Here is a 22698-nt window from a genome sequence, read left to right as displayed (position 1 = left end):
TACTTTTAAACTAGTAATTCATGCAAATTTTGAATGTTTGATAACAAATTTTAGAGTTTTTGTTACAATTTTGTCTTATTAGCTGATACTAAGATGAATTTGCTAATTTGATCATTTTATACACTAAAACAGTCTTGAAGCCCACCTTTTGATGCTCAATACTGCAACATTCTCACAACATAAGCTATGCAAAAGAGAGGTGATTTATAATAAACTTTGGACGCTCAAGTAAATAAATATCGGACCTTGAAAATTTTCTTTACCCAAACTCAAGAATCGGGTCAATAAAAAGAAAAGTTTGTTAAGGAGATAGAAGCCCAAACCGTCCACTGAGGAGGAGAAGACTCAACCATTTGTCAAGATGCCCAAATCAGTCACCCAAGACTTGGTAAAATATTTAAAATCAACCGCAAAAATCCCACGTGTGACTGTCCAACTCTCCTCTTTTCAAGTTTTCTCTCCCATGAATCAAGCTAAAAATAGAAAAGTTATCCACTCATATTCCTTAAAGCAAAGGCCAGTCATATGAAGAGAGATTTTCAAGACCCTCATTTACTAACAATAGCCAGCCTCTCCAAGTATAAATAGCCCCTAGTAATCCACTCACCGGGAAAAGAAAAGACAACTAATCTAACTCTTTCATGTCAGTAATTAAAACTTGTGAATTGTTACTCATTACTCTTTGTTCACACTATCATTCATTTTTTAGCATACTTAGATTTTTAGTTAAGTTAATTAGTTAGTTCAAACTTCTCTTTGTTTACACTGTGATAAATCTCAATAATTATCTATACAATCCCGATACTTTTACTTACTACTTTATTGTGTACATTTACACGTCATTCAAAATTTTCGTGACAACTATACCGAAATAAGGTGATTTTCCGATCCAAACACTACCTCGGTAAGTCTTTATCATAGTCTATGCCATGCAAGGCGTTGCACTGCATCCATTTGTAATTTAGGCTAATGATACCTAATCCAATTTAGACAAACTAATTCGCAAAAGTACAAAATGTATATTAACTTTTATTTTTATAAGAATAATTCGAATAAACCTTGCATCGACGCATGTCCCTATGAGACATTTTGTGAATCTGAAGCAACATAGAATTGCACGTTCAATTATATCAGTGGATTCGAACCAGAGCTTAAATTTGTTCAATATTCGGGCGACATGAATTCTGTTTCTGAACCAAGGGAATTATTTTTCTTAACTAAGTGAGATACAACAATAAATTAACAGACAAGAGGGGTTCTCTGTTTTTCTCCAATGTAGAACTTTTCTATGAAAACTTACCGCAAAAATAAATGTTTCTCCAATTTTCCAACAAGGGATGGGCCTTTATGCTACAGCTTCACATGACCAATGCCTCCTCTAAATGAACCATAAAGAGGTTGAGATCTTCTAAAGCTGAAGATATCATCAATTTGGATGGTATTTGGTTTAACTGCTTCGCTTTTCTGCGAGTGGTATTCGGCCAAATGTTGGTTCCCATGCACTTGCACGCTAAGTGTTTTCTTTCGAGTTGCACCGACTTTCACATTTTCATTGAAGAATTCTATCAGTTCTTGTTGTGTAAGTTTCTTTAATGCTGCAACCTGTTAGAAACAGATGGTAAAACATTCATCATAGATTAATATTAAACTAAAATGTAGATGTGTTCTCATTGAATAGAGTAAAATGTAGATGAATTTTCTTTCAGTGATAAGAAAATATTGGAAGGATTGACATACCTCAGCTTCTCTCCGATCAAACTTGAGCGTCCCGTCAGTGATCTCTCGCCAGTAAAACCGAGATTCTTCCCTTAAATTCTTGTGCTTCTCAAGCTTCATATCAATCAATGCATTTACATTGCTCTGTGTAACAGATTGGAAATTTACTGTTAAGGACAAACTCTCACTCAAATCCAACCACAGATGAACACAATCGAATCTTGAAAAGAAGAAAAAAAAAAAGAAAACCCCAAAGTCATGAACGTACGAGCTAGCATCAAATGTTACAATGGAATTATAGGAAATAGTCTGAAATCCCTTCATCTACTAAATGCAAAAATATTATGAAATGATGTTCATCAGAAAGGGTTTCTGAATTGTCAAAAGAAGGGAGATCATGGATCACTCTATCACAAATTCTCCGGTAACTCAAAACATTATCTAGCAATAAAAAGAAAAAACGAGGAAAAAACAATACTAACCATCTTTCTCTGACTAGGATACCAAAAATGGTAGAATTATGAAAAGATCAATATTATACTATCAAACACTACTACAAAACCCTACAATCTCAACTAAAAACAAAATACATAAAAACCAGAAAAAGAGATTACTTCCAGCAGCAGAACTCTCCATCTTACCTTAAATTCATCATTTGTCATTTCATATAGTTTACTCTCAAACATTTTAAGGAATGCCTCAACTCTCGAATCAATATGTGCAGGACCCTGTTAAGAGAGATTGCCTTCTTAAGTTACAGGTACAAGGCAGGAGGTATATACAAAAGAAAGAACCTGCTATTCACCTTTACTGTAGATTGGATAATGAACTGCACCCCGCAGATGCCAGAATCATTCCTAATGAGAAAAAAAATTAAAAACCCTTAGAGTTGGCAGACCAATTGAAGAATAAATTAGGGAGAATTTTCCATTCATACCTCTGCATGAGGACAGTAATGTATCCTAGTTGCTCTACGGATCTAAGCTCATGGAAGGCAGGTTGCTTTGCAACAAGAGCAAAAAGCTGAAGTTTCACATTCAGTATAAAATCATCCTGATGAACCTGACCATTCAAACGTGATATTATCAGAACCAAATAAAGCCTAGATAATCAAGATGCAGCCATAATCTCATCCACCACAAGAAACAAGAGAAACAACCACTAAAATAGAAAGAAAAGATATAAGAAGGCTCATTCTCTTATGTGGGGCAGGGAAGGGAATAACTACATTGTAGCAAAAATCTGGAGTTCCACCTTCCAAGTGCAGAAACCACTTTAAGCCCTAGACATCCTTTCATTTACAAACAGAAAACACCCAACCATTTTACTTACTCAGAGATGCGTAAATCCAGCCAGAACATTCAACAGGTGCTTGAACAAACAGAGCCTTACGTGACAGGCCACGGATGACACTTTACATGTTCTAGAAAGTTGTAAAATTTTTAAAAATAAAAATCATGTTAGTGTCTTACTTTCAAAAGAACAAAAAAAATCATGTTAGTGTGATGAATGGAAGGACCATGTGTTTGTTCCTAACATGTTTCACTGGCTGCATATCACAGAATCAGCAGTAGAGGCCAACAGTATTTTCCATAAGAAGAGCCGTAAAAGCATATCATCCTCCACATAATCATACAATCCTTCGAGGAATATCAATGTTGTTTCCAAAATATCAACATATATTTGTTTTCTATTCAACACAAATATGTTTCCTTTTAGCGCCTATGTTCATGAAGTTTGACACCACCATAGGAGCCAATAGAGAAACATACAAGATTTTTATTTCTTGTGTCCAGCACTTGGTCTCTGGAAAAGTTAAAAGTCATAACAGGTTGAGTTCAATAAATGAGCAATATAACATTGACTATTGGTCAAGAAAAAAATTCTTCATAAACAAGAAAAAGCTAAACATCAACACCATGTCATTTCAGAACAAGGTAATAGTTAACTGAACTAAAGCACCAATTATTTAGCAGCAAATATTTTCTTAAATCAAAATGGCATCAATTGGTTAATTCCGAACATGTGGCATTGGTTTCCGAATTTAAGGAAGATCATTATGGAAGATAAAGTGATTCCTGAATGAAAATGCACTAAAGATGGGGTCACCAACAAGCACAATTACCTGAATATAGTGGACTAAGGCAGAATTCTCATCACTTGGATTAAGTCCTTCCTTACTGTAGCAGTAATTCATGCCTCTTTCAAGTTTGACCACTCTATTTGTTAGAAACTGTGATGGAAACAGCGGTCGGCATATAGGGTTTGGACCCTTAAAGAACACATCTTCAACATGCTGAACCATTGTTTCTGCCTCCTCCCGTTCAATGTTCCCTGGGGGAGAAATAAATAAAAGAAAAGAATGGCAATTTTTAGAACCAAGCAAGTATGGCTAGATGCAACAAAAATGCAACTGAGGTAGGGAGGGAAGAAAGATATGACAAACCTGCTATGTAACACTCTAGGAAGGCCTGTGAGAGCATCATTGGAGCAAATTTTGTAAGGTCTTCCACATTAAGATGAGGCAAAACATCAAGTCGTTCCACCCAAGACCTTGTCTGGTCCTTTAGTATTAATGAGCAATAGTACATAGCCTGTTGATAGGGTTGCTGAAACTTGAAATTTTGATAGTCTTTAATTACCATTTCCTGATAAAGAACAAACAGAATGCAAAGGCAGAACATATGGTTATTAGCAGATGTATTAATTAACAGGAGAAATATAATAGGGGAAAAAAAAAAGGTATTTCTAAGCCACATATGCTCAATTTGATGAAGCAATAAATTCAACTCCAAATAAAAAGGTTTAACTAAAAACATTTAGCAGTCCTATCTAGCAACTTGACAATTAACTACATGTCAGGAGCCTACTCATTCACATTTTTTATTTCAATAGAGAAGCCAGGCGCCAAATAAAATTTCTTCTCTTTTTTCTTGTCTTTTTTTCCCCAAAACTGACAGAAAATGATTAAATATGGATGAACAATGTTCCATAACATGGATTATACCTTCAGCTGCTCTTCATTTTGGAACGTGAGATAAACTGATCAATTAAGTTCTATTTTAAAACAGAGGTCATAGGTACTAAAGAAACGTAAAAAGCTGCAAAAGGACCTTAGGAAACCCTCATCTTCCCTTCAAAGGCATGCTTATAAAGCACCACATTTGACAGACAGGTAGTTGCCTAAGCTGTGGCTACATTTATGCCACTAGTAGCTGTGAAAATTACACAAGTGATACATCATTAAATTGTCCTTATCTATTCGTCAGGGAAAAAATCTTCTACCCTCCTAACACAAATAAAATTTATTGACAGTCAATGGTGAAGATTACAAAGCCCCTTGCCATGCTACTCACACTGCCTTCTCACTGGTGGCATAAGAATCCCACACGTCTTGAATATATCAAGCCTATGTCTATAAGAGGCTAACTGGAGACTTTCCCATCGCCTATCGCTTTCAAAATGGAACCACAATCCAATGTTACAAAATTTTGGCATCTTCGAAGCAAAATTTTCTTCGATGGAAATTATTCCAAGAAATAAGCCTACACTGTAGCGAACAGAAATGTACTTTGAAACTCTACAGGTGAGTCCAGGTCAAGGGGCATCAATGATGCCTTACTTTTTAACATGGCTATATATATAGTAAACTTAACCAAACAGTATGTAACACATTCTTCTCTGGCCTATCAAATTTAGACATGACAATGTGATGAATGGACAATGGATGAAACAAATTGTAAATGGCCACATGACATCTACACTAGATATAAACATCAGAATTATTGTGAGCTCGAAAGGACAAAGTCAAGAAAATCCAAACACATACATAGCTAACTTGACAAGAGAGGAACAACAAAAGCATTCATTTGGACCTAAATTAAATTTGATTGTTAGTGACAATTTAGAGGAGAAATAAAAGGTTGCAATATATAAATATCTTATGTAATTAATCTTCAGGCATATTCATTACTTTTTTTTTATTCTTATTTAAATCAATAAGTAACAAATGATTAAGGCATACAGGAAGGAGAAGAGCATGGAAAAGACAACAGCACACCAACAGTAAATGGCAGTTCTTATTTCTGAAGTGAAAATAGCAAATTATATTCTCTTAGTCATTACCTTGATTACTGAAAACCTGTCAGGTTTCACTTCAAATTTAACAATTTTGTCGATTATAGTTTCCAGCAAGATCTTCAGTTTATGATTATAACCAACCAACGTCACCTAAAAGTGAAAACAAAATAAAATGATACCATTTAATTGAGAAATAAAAGAAATGATAAATAAAATACACCACTATGAAGTGTGCACACATGCATATTAGAGAAAATGGTTACCACGAAAGAAATTTTTTTTCCTAGGATCTTTCCAAATTATGTATTAGAGCATCCATATCATGCTAATTCCATCTTTAACCTAACTTTAGACGAGGCAAACTAGAGAAAGGCAGAATTTAGGGTGTGGCACTGTAAATTAATGGTTTATTATGCATGTCAGTACACTTCTCAAGATTAATAGCATAGAAACATCTTTCACCAAACAAAGAGATAACAGAGTAGAGCAAAATTTGGATTTTCTTGCATTGGTAGTCCAATGATCTCAATTACCTACTAGCGTTCAAAAATTATTTTGCTTTTTTGCCAAAAGAAGAAACATATAAATTTATCTGGAAGCTAGAAGGTAACTGGTATCCTTTTGTGCAAGACAATTTATAAACTGACCCACCAAACCAATTCAATGTGGACAAGTTAGGATTCTGTCAGGCACAGGTTAAAATGACCCCAGCAACCCTCCTTAGAAAATCGGCCAAACTCGAGAAACATGGAGCTTTAACATAAAACCCCACCATTCAACTTCTTGCGATAGAAATCTAAATTCTGTCTCTGTTAATATTCTTCGCAAAGATATAATCTTTTTCAATAAGTAATACATTTAAGACATGTATGTGTCATAAAAATTCATCACCTTATCCATAGATAATTACCATTTAATTCAAAGAAAAAAAATTATCAGATAGAATCACATCAATGCCACAAAAAGAAAAGAAAAAGTACCTCAAAACCACTATCTGTGTGGCTTATGCCATAAAGAAGACCAGCAACCCGAGCATAATAAGCTGAAGAATGCCACAAAAAAAAAAGGCATTAATAAAGAATATAATCCTATTCAAAGGATAAGAACAATCTACTGTCACTATAGAAGGCTTTGCATATCAAATGCTCAACAAAGAGAAAAACAAAAGATGGGTCAGGAGGAAAGTGTAGAATCATACAGGCAAATCACATTAAACCACTATGGCAAAAGCATTGGCATTTATCATACCATATTCATTCAAGTAATCCACCAATAACTGTGCAAAAAGATCTGCAAGAACCTCAGTTTCGGGAGAGTTTCCAGCATGGGGACAGTTGAAGTCTATCTTAACATATGCCTTTGGAGTAGAGAACACTGTATCTGGCTTGTACCATAATTTGGAATAGGATGACTTTCTCAATAAAACAGGAAACTTGACCTGTTTCGAAGGATAATCATATGAGAAGTCAGAATGTCTGTAAAAAGAAGGTGATTATACTAAAATCAAATAAGACTCATCAAACCTCCTCTTGTGCATTCTTAATAGATAAGTCTTTTGGTATGAAGACATTAGGTGCAGGTAGATGCAAGTTCTCATTAGGAGCTGAGGACATCCATGCCTGCAGTCAAAAAAGGGTGATGAAGCACCTTTTTTTTTTTCAGTAGAACCAAATGACTAGTTCATCCATAGACAACAAACTTATTTTAAAAATATAATTAACGTATCATCAGCAAGATCCGACTACAGACCTGAATTGTTGAGGAGCTAACTTTCTCAATGGAATATGCAGTACCATACCATGGCTCAACCTTGTCAGTCAGTCCCTCAAATTTCTTTGACTCCCAGAAGATTCTGTCAAAAAAAAAAAGTACGCTTATCAGAAATAAACTGTATCAGAGCAAAACAGTAACTTCTCTAAACTGATAAGATACAAAAACATTCCTACTATTAAGAGGGGAAAAAAAGACCACTGGGAAAGTTTCCAGGTAGCTCCCAGAAACAGTTTGTAACGAGATAAATAAGATTAATAGTAATTGTGTTTAAGGGGAGCTCAGATGACTTAAGGCAAATTCATTTGATAACTTGATAACCCATTTATTTAGTAACATGTATAATATAATTCACACAAGCACAGAAGAAATTTTGGATGCCAAATTTAAGGAAAAGCCTCAAACTAATTAGAGAGAATGATCGTGTTTGAAAATTTATAAGAGTTACAAATGGAGGGCCAAACAAGTCAAGTAGATTTACTTGCATTAAAATAAAGGTAAATAGTGCTGTCTCTAATGGGATAATTGAATGCTTCAAATCTTCCAGTTTAACCTTACTCAAACATATACCTGACATTCTCAGGAGAAAGCTCATTTAGTATCTTCTGTATGATGGCTGGATTGAAATCCAAAGGCAATAATGACCCAACCAACCAATCTTTTGGAGGATATATCTGAAAATCACTTTTCAAAATATCAGAGTCAAAGCTTCAACAAGGGATCATCAATATTGAAGGAAATGCACAACAGAGTGAACAACTTATAGATGAGGGCAATTGAGACATAGAATGACAGTTTAAAGGAAGTCCTAAAGGCCAAAGCTAAACACATGCTAGTTAAATGATCAGCGATTTTCCTTAGAAAGCTCTAAAAGAAACTTGACAAGGAACTAAACAAGCATTTAAGAGAGCTACCAAATGAGCTTGAGAAAGATATTGCTTCTGAAACAATCCTTCAGTATCAGCTTTCACAGATGCACCAAATGAAAAAAATAGTATTCACAGATACAGAACCTCAGGAGTGTCCATCAAGTAATTTGAATTGGTGACCTTTCTATTTCCATAATTGCTTCTAGGTCAATCACAAGTTGCATTACACTTCTTCTAAGGGAAGACTAACATCATCTAGCATAAGGAAAAGCTGTTCCAAATAAGCATAACCATATAATATGAACAAGTTTAGGAAGAAGAATTATTCTTATTTTTTCTAATCTGACTATAGCCTTTTAAAGAATAGCAGGAAAAATAAAAAGGAAATAATCTCTAGAAATTAGCCTATCCCTAAAAATTAGTAATTTGATTATGGCTAATAGTACAAGGAAATTCCTAGAACTAAGGTAGAAAATCTGCTTAATTTAAGGAATTCCAACACTCCCCCTCAAGCTGGAGTGTAGATGTTAATCAAACCCAGCTTGCCCATAATTTCTTCGAACATTTTTCTGCTCAAGCTTTTGGTTAACACGTTTGCTACTTGTCTTGTAGGTAGATATGAAACACAAACTTCCCCTTTGTTAATTTTCTCCGTAATAAAGTGGTGATCAATTTCCACATGCTTGGTACGGTCATGGTGTACAGGGTTATGAGCTATGCTAATTGCTGCCTAGTTGTCACAGTATAATGTTATAGGTGTTGTATAGGATAATTTTAGTTCTCCCATTAGCCGTTGTAACCACATTCCTTCACATATACCGTGGGACAAAGCTCGATATTCAGATTCAGCACTGCTGCGTGCCACAACAGATTGCTTTTTACTCCTCCATGTCACGAGATTACCCCAAACATAGCTGCAATAACCACTTGTGGAGCGCCCGTCATTAACTACCCCTGCCCAGTCTGCATCAGTGTAGACTTCTATGCTTCGATTTACATCTTTCTTGAAATGCAACCCCTTACTAGGAGTCCCTTTTAAGTATCTCAATATCCTGTAGGCAGCTTCCAAATGTTTCTCCCTAGGAGCATGCATAAATTGACTTATAACACTTACTCCAAAAGCCATGTCCGGATGAGTGTGAGAAAGATAAGTTTTCCCACTAACCGTTCATATCTCCCCCTATCTACCTCTTCTCCATCCTTATTAGTTCCTAATTTAAGGTTGGGTTCCATAGGAGTCTCGGCTGGTTTGCAACCCAACAGTCCGACTTCAGAAAGTAGATCAAGAACATACTTTCTTTGAGAGATTGAAATACCTGCCTTTGACCTTGCTATCTCCATTCCTAGAAAATATCAAAGATTCCCCAAGTCTTTAAGTTGAAACTCAAGACTTAAGAACTCTTTTAGTCTTTCAATTTCAATAGAATCATCCCCTGTCAATATTATGTCATCTACATAGACAATGAGAATACAGCACTTCCCATTATCCGAGTGTTTGTAGAATAAGGTGTGATCAGCTTGACCTTGAGTATAATGTCTACTAGTCATGGCTTTGGCAAAACGATTAAACCAAGCCCTAGGGGATTGCTTTAGTCCATACAAGGACTTCTTCAACTTGCATACTTGGCCCTTGCTTCCTTCGAATCCAGGCGGAAAATCCAAGTAGACTTCTTCGTTTAATTCTCCATTGAGAAAAGCGTTCTTTACATCCAATTGGATCAAAGGCCATTCTAAGTTGACAGCAATTGAGAGAAGCACTCGAATAGTATTCAATTTGGCCACCGGTGCAAATGTTTCCTCATAGTCCAACCCATATGTTTGAGTGAAACCCCTGGCCACAAGTCTAGCCTTGTAACGATCAATGCTCCCATCTGGTTTAAATTTTGTGGTGAAAATCCACTTACAACCCACGGTCTTCTTCCCAGTAGGTAGTTTAAATGTTTCCCAAGTTCCATTGTCTTCAAGAGCCTTTATTTCTTCCAACACAGCTTGCCTCCATTTGGTTGACTTAAGAGCCTCTTCTATGTTTTTGGAGTTTCTATAGAGTCAACATTAGAAACAAAGGCATTGTAGGATTTAGACAAGTTCCCATAGGATACAAACCGAGAAATGGGATGTTGAGTGCAGCTCCTAGTGCCCTTTCTTACTACAATTGGAACATAGATGGAAGATGAAGGAGGTGAAACTTCTTCCTCAAGACAGTCCTCGGGTAAAGATGGCATTGGCACTGCTGTTTCTGTTTCAGGCAGCTGATGTCTCCGAGAGTGTACACGAAGCCCCTGAGTTTTTTCTTGTTTTTCAGAATGAGTAGGCTGTTTTTCTTCATTAGTATGGTTAATCACCCTTGTTTCTTGTTGCTGAACAGTGGAGATAGGAAAAACAGGTTCTAAAATAGGAAAAATAGTGGCTGTAGGATTTTCAGCAAGTTTTGTAGTGGTGGTAAGGTTGATAGAGTCTTGAGGTATAATGAAAAGATTGCTCAAGGTCTCATCTTCACTAAGTATCTCCCCCTGAAGATGAGAGGCTGAAAAATATGGCTCGTTTTCGAAGAAAGTAACATCAAGGGACACAAACATCCGGTGTAAGGTTGGAGTGTAGCACTTGTACCCTTTTTGTGTAGGTGAGTAACCAATAAAGACACAAGTGTGGGCTCTAGGATTAAGTTTAGATCGGTTAGGTTGATGGTTGTAGACAAATGCTTTGCAACCAAATGTTTTGGTTGGGAGATTAGGAACACGAAACAAGGGAAAAAAATTTTGAAGAGTATGTAAAGGTGTTTGAAAGTTTAATACCTTAGATGGGAGTCAGTTTATAAGATAACAAGCAGTGAGGGCAACTTCTCCCCATAAATACTTTGGTACACCCATAGTAAACATAAGAGCACGAGCCATGGCTACAATGTGTCTATTTTTCCTCTCGGAAACCCCGTTTTGTTGAGGGGTGTCAGGACAAGAACTTTGATGTATGATTCCTTGCTCAGAAAGATAAGGACTTAGGATAGAATTAAAGTACTCTCTCCCATTATCAGTTCTAAGGGTGTGAATATTTGAATTGAACTGGGTTCGAATCATTGAATGAAAATTTTTGAAGGCTCTAGAGACTTCGGATTTTTCTTTAAGGAGATAGATCCAACAAACTCTAGTGTGGTCATCAATGAAAGTTATGAACCACCTAGCCCCTGTGATGTTTTTTACTCGACTGGCTCCCCGTAGATCACTGTGAGTTAAAGAGAAAGGTTGAGATTGAACATAAGGTTTCAAAGGATAAGGGACACGAGTGTGTTTAGAAAGTTGGCAAACTTCACAATTCAATGAACTTATTTTCTTATTTAGAAATAGTAGAGGAAACAATTTCTTCAAGTACATGAAATTTGGGTGTCCTAGTCTACGGTGCCATAGCATGATAGAATCTTCTTTTGATGTAGATAAGGCCATCCCTTCTTGTGAACTGTTTTTGTTCCAAACATATAAGCCATCATCAACTTTAGCAGTGCCAATCATCTTCCCCGATTCCTGTTCCTGAACCACACAACCTAAAGCAGAAAATTCAACAAGTACTTTTTCATCCTTGGTAAGCTTGCTAATTGAGAGTAAATTATAAGATTTGGAACATGTAAAACTTTATCAAGGGAAAAATTTTCAGTAAGTCTAACTGTCCCAATTCCAGCCACGAGCGAGTAAAATCCATCAGCTATGCGAATCCGAGAGTGATCATGACAAGGTAAATAGGTGTGAAACAAACTTAGATTACCTGTCATGTGGTCGGATGCACCCGAGTCTAGTATCCAGGAAGTTGTGATAGGTTCGTTTGTAGTATTTAAAGCAGTACCTTGAATAGCTAGTGACCCACTGGCTGTAGGAGTCCTGAGTAGTTTATGAAGAGCCTCAAGTTGAGTTTTGGTTAGCCGAAGTTTATGAAGAGTCTCAGAGGAATTTTCGGTGTCACCCATGGTAGTAGGGTTTCTAACAGAGAAAACAGAACAAGAAAAGAGAAGAAAGAGTAGGATCAACTGAATTCCTGATGCTCTGATACCATGAACAAGTTTAGGAAGAAGAATTATTCTTATTTTTTCTAATCTGACTAAGCCTTTTAAAGAATAGCAGGAAAAATAAAAAAGAAATAATCTCTAGAAATTAGCCCATCCCTAAAAATTAGTAATTTGATTATGGCTAATAGTACAAGGAAATTCCTAGAACTAAGGTAGAAATCTGCTTAATTTAAGGAATTCCAACACAGTATATTTTGCCAAAATATACAACATAAAAACACTCAATGGAAAAATAGCCAACTCCTTTTAGCCAGAAGAGACAAGCATATATCTCTCCTAGAGCATGGTAAAACCTAATATACATATTATGCAACTTCAGGACCAGAGGGATAAATCACCATGGTCAAACACACGTTTAAGAAATCTCTCAGTAGTCAAACAGCTCTTTTTCATAGAAAACCCTCTCAAAACACCATACAAATTAGGACATTCATGAACAGTTGCTTAGTTTTGCTCAGTAGGAATGACGCGAAGAGGAAAGATGGAATGATGGATTAAATTTTTTCTTTTGGATTGGAAAAATTTAAAGCTAAGTTCAAAATGCCATAACTAGAGGAGTTTTACAGCATAGATCTGATTGAAAAAAACTTTCCCTTCCATCTCCCACCAAGTGAAGCCTAGAAGGGATATTTCTAGTTAATTGCCACGATCCAAGAAAACTCTAAACAACTCAGCTTCATCCAGGTTTTCTCTATTTGGACAGGAGCTAGATTAAGTCTAATGTAGCATCCTTGACCCTACACGCAGTACTTAAGCCACCAGCTATGGTTGAGTTACCTGATATTACACCATGCTAACCTTTAAAAGAAGAAATGTATTTGGAGAAGAAAAAAGTGTAAAACTGTTTGATAAAAATTCAGAAATTTACTCCAAAATCTAAAGAACCCAAGTGAGAGAAAACTATAACATCATATGGCCAATGTGTTTTGGTGAATTTAAGGCAATTCAATAGGCCATACAAGATTTGGACAAATAACTGGAACTTTCAAAACAGAAATGATACAAAATAGTACCTTTATAATCCTAAACAGCTCCAAATGTTTAGTAAAACCACAAGGCAAAACTTTTGGACCAATTTATACATCTGTTTTTACCAGAAAAAGATGACTACACAACACTTTGAATTTTCATAAGCTGAATTCTTCAAGTTTTGTGGAGTTTTGCCAATCTATTAATCTGTTTTTACCAGAAAAAGATGACTAAACATCATTTTGAATTTTCATAAGCTGAATTTTTCAAGTTTTGTGGGTACATTATCAGCCTATCTGTCTTATCTCTTCCATTTGATTCTTTCCCACAGCCATATTCTTCTTTTGAAGGATAATAATGGTTTAATTCATAGACCAACATTTAAATAGTGCACTCTCTTCAGTCCTACGAAACTTTTAATAAAATCTCAATATCTTGTAGTGTCTGTTTTCATTGTGTTCTTCCTAATTCCTCTACTTCCACGCTAAACACCTATTCTCGCATGTACCTCAAATGTGTATGTTATGGATTAAATATAGTCCTCATGAATAGATTTGGATTTAACATGTGACCACTTCAAGTTGCAATAGACTCTTCAATTCCATTTTGCAAGTGGTACATAAAATAGAAAGCTGTGATTATTATTAGATGATGGTCATTCCAAGTTCCGTTAACATCAAGTGGTAAAAGCCATTCAAATAATCAAAGTAAATTTACAATTCAAAGACATTGAGTTGCCCATGTTACTTCTATTACACACCAAATATATAACAAAACATGTAAAAATATGTTTCATTTCATGTCATCAAATATACAAAAAAATCCTTTCTTTCCATTCATTGTAATTAAAGTAGCAAAATCAAGAGTAGCTTTACTGGCTTATCCCTCGTGGAAAAGTTCTAATTTAGATAGGTCTTTTCATAAAACTATGGCATGAAACAAAAGAATACAGAACTATAAGTGAAAATGACATCAAAACACTAACGGAAAAACCCTTAAAGAAAAATTTTCAAGCAATAAATGGGGGTTAAAAAGAGATAAAAAGGGATGTAATTGAATTACCTGCATGTTTGATGAAATATTTACAACATAATCGATAGGAGAGATTTTGTCCTGATAGTGAAATCCTGTCTCGCAAACAGCTGATAGCTTCATTCACAAATTAAAGTATCTTAGAATCATTAATATAAAGAGATACCACCCACCACTAAATCAAACCATTGGTGCACATACATAAATTGACACATTGAGCAAACTCTCTACATGAATTCTGAAATCACCATGCCCAATGTGCCTATGGATATGAAAGCTGATCAAGTCTTCTTACACTTGTTCATATGTTTTTAAAAAAGCGCCCCGGGGGGGGGGGGGGGGGAAGACCCCACGAAGAGATCCAAAATGATAAACATGAAAGTTTTCACTTCTATTACCCAAAAATTAACCAAATTAATCATAGGGTAATCAACTGATTTTTGGCTGCAAAAGTACTGCAATAGAATAAATTTCCCCCTAAAAGAGTACCAATCTGATCTTGTATTATTATTTTACAAATTTAGGTTGCTTTCATGTCAAAGGCAAAACTGTAGTTCCTTAATTTTAGTGCACTAGGTTTAAGCTGTTGAGAGTAGATAATTTGAGTTACATTACTTTCTTGGAGACCAAGCTGGTTACATGGTTCTTTTATCAGAAATGGTTTAAATTAGTTCAGAAATCATTGAAACACCAGTTATTTAGATTTCACTGTGCTTTCAATTAGTAAAGTTATGATTCCTAGCTAAAGCCCAAATACTTTCCCAATCTCAATCTTCATGGTCACAAACACATTTCCCCCATATTCTGATATTAACTCCCTCCCTTTCTCCTGACTTCTCTCCATTTCTAGCTTACCCATATATTTAAATCAAATCCCATAGAAAAAAAAAAAAACCCACTCTCTCACTACAATCTTCTTGGGATACTGTTACTGCTCATAGCATAAAATCTCTGCCTCTAAACTGTAATTAACTCTCTTCTTAGTAGCCTTAGTCACATTCCTTTCTATTACCCATCAACCCTTATCCTTACCATAGTTTAACATAATTCCCATAAGCCAAAAACTCAATGACAAAATAAATCCAAATCTTCTTTTTTCCCCCCTGCCAAACAAGTTAAATCTAAGAGAGCCACATTTCCTCTAAAGAGGTTATAGACAAGCCAATAATCACAAATCAATACATTTGTTTTCACAAGATCTAATAAACAGCAGTATATTATCAATCAAAATGCAGTCTTTGTGGGTAAGTTAAAATAGACATATGATCACACACACAAGCAACAAAGACATATTCAAATGATGATAAACAGTAACAATGAATGGTCAACAACTCCTAAAAGAATTAATTTAAGTATAATATATGCATACCTCATCGAATATCCATTTACAAACGCCAGATTGCTGCAACAGCTGAATATATTTAAATAGTAACCCAACTATGTCTTGCATGCGATCTGAAATTTACTCAATGGAAAACAATATTAGTCAAGTTCAAAGACATCATTGTTTTCCGACACAAACTTTACAAGCCTTTGTAATATTTACCATTAAATAAGGCTCCAATGATCATATCAAACACCATATGATATAAGAGAGGATGTTTATGAAAATAAAAACTAACCCTGGCCAGCATCAGTAAGATCAATTACAACGTTGAAGAAAGAAAACTCTGAAGTCCATACACCTTCACCAGCAAACAATCCAGTAGCCCATCCTAAAAGGTTCCATACATATGCATGTACAAAATTCACTAAATATACACATGATAAAGACATATGATGTCCTTAGACATATATAAATAAATATGCATATGCAAATATACATTATGTATTCCTTCCTCAATCATCGAGATGAAATGAACCTTTAAAGAGAAGTGAAGCATATGGAATAAACTAAATATTCAAGTAAAGAAGCACATTACTTTTAGGAACAAATAAAAGATAAACAAATACTCCGATAAAATTTGTCGTAATGATATAAGATCAAAAGGCCAGTCTAAGACTAATAACAAGGCCCATGATTGAGTTCGGTGCAACAAATGCAGTGACGCCAATGAATTGAAAACACAATCATAAAATGAAAAAAGAAATTGTACTAATAAAACCATATATTATTTACTTTTCCTATGAAGTAGGGTCAGAGTCCATAAACCCATTTACATGACAACTTCCGACTAGGTTCTTTTACACACATGTACTCCATCAGACCGACTTCTCTCTTTCATATTTTAAGATGCCTCAAATTCTTTAATATTTCATGTTGTTTAATATTATCTACTTTACCCATATAATGGATAGGCATGGACTAGGATTTTTGTATATGAGAACCAAATGCAATACATGTCTGCATTTAACCTGGATTTTAAGAGGACACATCCTAAATATTAGGGAGGCATGAATTTTGAGATTTCTAAAGCATATAATGACGTGCAACCTACCCAATTTTTTCAAGACATAAAATAAAGATCCTTCTCCTTCATGGCCAATAAGATGACCAAGATACCTGCATGGCCCTTCTTTGTAATGAAGAATGCTGGGAGTTATTGGCCATACAATTCTTAATTTATGGCCTTGTTTTATTGGAACAGCTCTGACAAGAATCTGCAACTTGAAGAGAAAAAAAACAAACAGAAAAGAAACCAGCCAAAAAAAAAAAGTCTCTTAGAACATTGAACCTTGCGGAAGAGTACTCTCTCTTTGCTTAAAACTGTGACAAACATAAGATGATGATGCATAGGCAACATCACAGCACTGTATACCTGAAGGTGTTCTGATGTGCAAGGCTGACCAGGAAACTGGAAACGGCTTCTATCAGAGTTTCGAATTTCCTGGAACTTGTCCTCCACCAGACACTGAATTTTATCAAGGCTTTCTGAAATTAAAGAACAAAGAAATTATAATTTTGATGATTATAGCAACAGCTTCTTTTCTTCTTACCAAAGCCAGAGCCCTTAAGTTACTGGAAAATTTAGTTACCAACCTTTTGAATAAACAACCAGATGCATGAGGTTGGCTGAATATTTGTCTTCATAGAATTTAAGGAGTTCTTGCCTTATGTCTACTCCCTTCGCTTTTGGTCTAACATCCAAAGTATCCCAATTCCCTATACAGGAACAAGTTACTGATAAGCATAAGAAGATAGAGTTACAGAGTAGTATCAATTCTGTCTTTACAAGTTCAAAACACAAAGGAAGATGCCAAAAGGAGGAGAGGCAAACTGTGATAGAGATAAGGGAAATAAAATTCATACACACCCAGTAGAATAAAAGAAGAAAAAAGAGAAAGCCAAAGAAATTATTTGAGAAAGAAACAGATGCATATGTATCTCAAAATTAAGATCCAGTACAAGAACCGATCCTTGCATATTTAAGGAATACTGAAAACAGGAGCATACGCAAAAAGGAAGTAAAGTAATTAAACTGAGCACTTAAATCTAATCCATTCAAGTCCAGATAAGAGTAGGAAGATATTAGCATCTGTCAGGGGAATAAGTATCTCAGAATCAAAGACATCCAGACAGAATTGTTGGCAAAATAAAAAATGTAGAAATGCTAAATTACACATCATCAGCTTCAGAATTGGGTTTTTATTGCAGAACTTTTCATTCAATTTTTTGATAATTAATATCCAATATCACCAGCCAACAAAGCCCCAGTTCTAGTGGCAAGGTTGTTGTTTTAATTGGTACCAATGGCCAGGGTTTAAAACTCCGCAACCCATCTCCCTCCCACAAAATTTGAAATGATCCAAAAGGAAATATATATCCGATATCCAATATCACTAGGTTAATTGATTGACTATAAAGCAGAAAATATGCCCTATAACCTGCTTAGGCAAGAATTCAACTTAACAGAAGAGGGGAGAGAGAAAAGGTAAAGGGAAGAAGGAAGGAAGATCAACTAGGAAAGGTTTTTAACCTGTGCTGAATTTATGATATGGATGACTTTCCAGGCTTAGATGTTTCTGAAGCTGCATAGAAGGAAAAATTAAAACCAGATAGGAATACATCTAAAAGGTTCACCATTGAAGAATATTAACATGAACTTAAATGAGATGGATCAAGTAGTAAGTGCAAACTAGTACAAAATAAAAGTTCTGAATCAATTTGATCACCACCAATACCCATAATCCGTCAAAATTTTCTTCTACTCAACTAAATGCAAGAAACACATTCTCATTTATTTTCAAGAAAGACAAAGATTGGGAAGTTTCTAAATGTTTGCTAATTTTTCCAACAATCATCAATTCTTAATTAATTTTAATAGCATAAATCAACCACTTGAGATGATTAGATTGCATTCAAACTCAAACAATTGCTCAAATACGAACTGCAACCAAGTGTACTTAATAATCACAAATCTCTCTCTCTCTCTAAATAGCAATGAAACCACAATAACCATGACACCATAAACCCTCAACAGGACCAGAGGAAACAATTGATGAATAGCCCTTAATGACATGGTATATCCAATCATCTTCATCTATCAATATCAAAGGATGAAAGAACACTTCAAAACATAAGCTCAGTTCACCACTTTGAGGAATCAACATGTTAGTAAGTGACTTTTGTCTCTGTGAATTCCAGCCAAACACCAAGTTAGTAGTAAATGAGAATCGAAACTTGACAAGCACATACGCATATGGAATTTTCAACAGTAATTTATGGAAAACATTACAAGATGTTCCTAAGACAATAGTTTTTGGGCTTTGGTTTTGATCATTAAAGCAAAAGCGATAAGAATTAACACCATAAAAAGCATTGACGGGAGAGGAATCACAAAAAATATTAAAGTTGCAATTGAGGAATCGGGGATCAATTCGAGGTTCCATTTCTTCCAGAAAAAAATGATTAACATTTTTAAATAGTCAAAGCTGAGATCTTGCAAGCTTCCAGAAGACAAAGGGTGATTCAAAAAAAAGAAAATAATACCTGGTTCATTCTCCATGCATCGGACAGTAAATTTTTCTGGTTCTCTAGAAAGAAAGAGAATAGTGTTGATTAATTATTGATTAAAATAGAGGAAATCCATTTGTAAAGTAAACCAAGAACCAAAAAGCTAACCAGAATCGACAGCTTTAATTTCCCTCATGGTAGCATCAGCTGACATCAATGGTTTGATGAAGAACTGTGCGAACCTAGAGAGCAAGGGACAGGAAAACACCCAATCTCACATACATTAAATGAACATTGATGAAAATAAGAGCTAAAGAAAGACTGCACAAACAACATCTACCGGTCCAAAGCCTCTTCAAAGCAATCACTGTTGACATCAAAATAATAGTTGGTCATCTCAGAAGCTGTGAAGGCGTTTGTGCTGCCTCCATGCTGTAGATCAGGAAAAAAGAACTACGTAAATTTTAAATCAAAGGAATACTATCTGAAAACAAGTCATACAAATAATTTTACTTCACTATAAGCCTCTTGTTTTATGGCATCTCTTCAAAAATTTTGAAGTTAATTTTATTCAAAGTTAGCTAACAATAATCAGTTATTAGATCACATACATCTTACAGGAATCCTTTCAAATTTGATGTTCAATTGGTTTAAGATTAAGATTTCTTATCTATTATGTGTATTTCTGTGATTATAATATTATTGAAATATTTTGGCAAAAAAAGATACCAAGAATTTGTAATCACCCCTTTTATTTATGCTTCAAAAATAATATTGATGCTTTTATAGTTTAAAAGGTTTGTATCAATAAAACATCTTTTGATCTGCTTATCTATTATACAGTTTTATACATCAATAACGCCCAATAACTGATCCAAATACCTGACCTAATAAAGGCACAGTAATTGTAATGGCATGACTATTTAGGTGTGATGCAAGTGACTATGCACTTAGTAAGCAATACTAGAGATACTAAGAACCTTAACCCCTCTCAAACTTGGGATTTTTCTTTCCTTTCCTTTCTTTACAATTTCAATCTACATACTTATATAGCAAGTTAGTAATAAAAACATGAAGAACTTTAACTTTATTAAAAGTAATCATTAAAACTGCATGCACGCATCAATACATGACCATACTGCATTTAAGAAGAGCAATACCTCTGTTATATACTTTGAGTAGCTATCTTCCAAGGGATACTTCTCACTAGCATAAAACAGCATGTGCTCTGCAAGGGAGGACGACATGTTAAACATAAAAAAACTAAGTAAAAATCATAACTATCGCACTACCATGCAATTCTTGTTCATTTGCTGGACCAGAGTTATTTCAACAATTAAATCAATGCACAGAAACAATAATACCACCAAAAATAATCATAAATTCGATAAGATCATTTTGAATTATTTACGATAAGGGAAGTTGAACCCAGAAATAATAAGCTTACTTTTACTGACCAAAAGAATTTTTGTAATCAGCATTAATGGCATATACTAGTGAGCGATACAGATTACAAAATTTTAGCCCCTTCAAATTATTTAATAACACTATGAGGAACAGAATTACTAAAGTCACATACTGTTAAAATTTAAAGTATAAAAGGAACAAAAAATTTCCAGACAGTTCACAAATACAAATGGAAGATAAAATAAACGGATGAAAAAGATAAGCAATACCAAGAAAATGGGCAAGGCCTTCGATGCCGTCAGGGTCACAAAAGGAACCGACACCCACATTCATAGAAGCAGCACACTGTACCATCAAAAAAACAAAGAAATTAGAAAGAAAGAAAAAAAGAAAGGTTCATAATAGTGATGGAATTGCTAATGAAATGAAAGTGAAGAAGGAATTGAAAAATTAATTTGCCTTGTCGGTATCGAGATCGCTAATAAGAAGAACTTGAAGGGAATTCCTAAGGACGATCCTCCGATACTCTCGTTTGTCAATTCTGGGCTTTAAAATCTCCACATCTTCTCTCCCGACCGCCATTTCTCAGTTCTCTGCTTTTCTATGTTTGGATTTTCTTGTTTTGGTTATGGAAAGTGGAAGAGAAGATGGACTTATTGTTTTGCTATTTCCAGGCTTGATAAAGACGTTTTTAAGGACAGAAAGAGGAAGATTCCTAGTTCCTTTGTATATATTTTTTCCGAGAAAATTAAAATATATCCAGTTCTTTTTCGGCCATCAATATATTATCCTCTTAAATTTGAGATGCTTTGAGTGATTGGGCCAAATTGAGTTTATGGATTAGGTTTTTAGATTTGGTCCGGGTATATCAAACAATCAATTCGTTATTTTAATTATATTCGAATTTCAAAAAGAGTTGGAAGTGGATACACTTGTTTTTGGTTACTAACTATTACGGCCACAATACTAGAATGTAGTAGCATTCCTAGCATCAATTTCTAAACGCACCGTTTTTATTACAATTACACTTTGAGAATAACATTCCATATTGAGAAAGTTATGAAGCTAATTTGGGGAACAATATTCCATGTTTTAAAGGTTGAGGAGTTAACTTTGGAAACGACATTCCATGTTAGAAAGGTTGTAAAGTTCACATTAGGAACTGCATTTCATATTGAGAATGTTGTGGTGCTAACCTTAGGAAGATTGATAGGATCTTTACGTTTGTTCCACCATTAGGATGTTGAAAAGCACAGTTTGGAGGACTCAAATATGAAGATTGTTAAGAAGCATGTTTCTTAACCTTTCAATGAAACATATGGGCTCCTCTCCCTTCTCATTATTGAACAAATAGTGCTCTTGCACTTAAGAGTGCAAGTAGCACTGTCCTTGTAACACTCCTTACCCAGCTCGATCGCCTAGTCCAAACTACAGGATTCTAAAGTTGTTGTCAGAGTAACTACAATCATTTAACATTCAATCCAAAGTATAATACATGCAAACATAAGCATTTCAAGAAATAGATATGATATACAACCTTTCTCAAGTCTTATACAAGCCTATGTGTGCTCTTAAAGTTAGCCCGAGATCGAACGAGGACCAATTTGTAAAAGTTACAAAACTTCAGGTCAACATCGCGACATGACATACTGACTTGGCCTCGTCGGGACAATGGTATCCCTCGTCACGTCATAACCTGAAGCCCAGAGCTCGTCACGACAACCATCACCTACGTCTCAACGTGGACTCTGATTTTGGTAAGATTTAAGCCATTTGGTACATATTTCATAACTACCACACAATCTATAAATTTTGTGCACAAAACACTTAAATTTAAATGCACCAAAACATTCCAATTACATACCAAAACAATTCATTTAATCATTTACAAGTTTCGCACATTGGCAATCTAC

General features: G+C 35.0%; 1 protein-coding gene across 4 annotated transcripts; it reads right to left on the bottom strand.

The window, feature by feature from the left end:
* Nucleotides 1-1113: 1113 nt before the first annotated feature.
* On the bottom strand, nt 1114-21547 carry LOC107922017 (insulin-degrading enzyme-like 1, peroxisomal). 4 transcript variants are annotated; one of them, XM_041111061.1, is made up of 26 exons: nt 21245-21547; nt 21055-21130; nt 20539-20606; nt 19719-19810; nt 19547-19620; nt 19415-19458; nt 18402-18453; nt 17465-17587; nt 17244-17356; nt 16923-17091; nt 16107-16199; nt 15854-15939; nt 14515-14601; nt 8137-8240; nt 7546-7648; nt 7320-7415; nt 7045-7234; nt 6777-6838; nt 5842-5946; nt 4163-4364; nt 3842-4050; nt 2654-2778; nt 2522-2573; nt 2358-2444; nt 1738-1860; nt 1114-1602 (listed from the first exon to the last, which is right to left on the bottom strand). In XM_041111061.1, the coding sequence occupies exons 1-26, from the start codon at nt 21365-21367 to the stop codon at nt 1351-1353; spliced, it is 2910 nt and encodes a 969-aa protein (XP_040966995.1). In that variant the 5' UTR covers nt 21368-21547; the 3' UTR covers nt 1114-1350. The 4 variants fall into 4 exon arrangements, with proteins under 4 accessions (XP_040966995.1, XP_016707331.2, XP_040967004.1 ...); XM_016851842.2 differs by having other exon boundaries at nt 16923-17085; nt 21245-21542; XM_041111070.1 differs by lacking the exons at nt 18402-18453; nt 20539-20606; nt 21055-21130; nt 21245-21547 and having other exon boundaries at nt 19719-19804.
* Between the last annotated feature and the right edge of the window lie 1151 nt (nt 21548-22698).

Source organism: Gossypium hirsutum, chromosome A01 (genome assembly GCF_007990345.1).
Source record: "Gossypium hirsutum isolate 1008001.06 chromosome A01, Gossypium_hirsutum_v2.1, whole genome shotgun sequence".
NCBI classification, from domain to species: domain Eukaryota; kingdom Viridiplantae; phylum Streptophyta; class Magnoliopsida; order Malvales; family Malvaceae; genus Gossypium; species Gossypium hirsutum.
The sequence above is the reverse complement of the archived record's forward strand: the minus strand, read 5'-3'. Positions and strand labels throughout refer to the sequence as shown.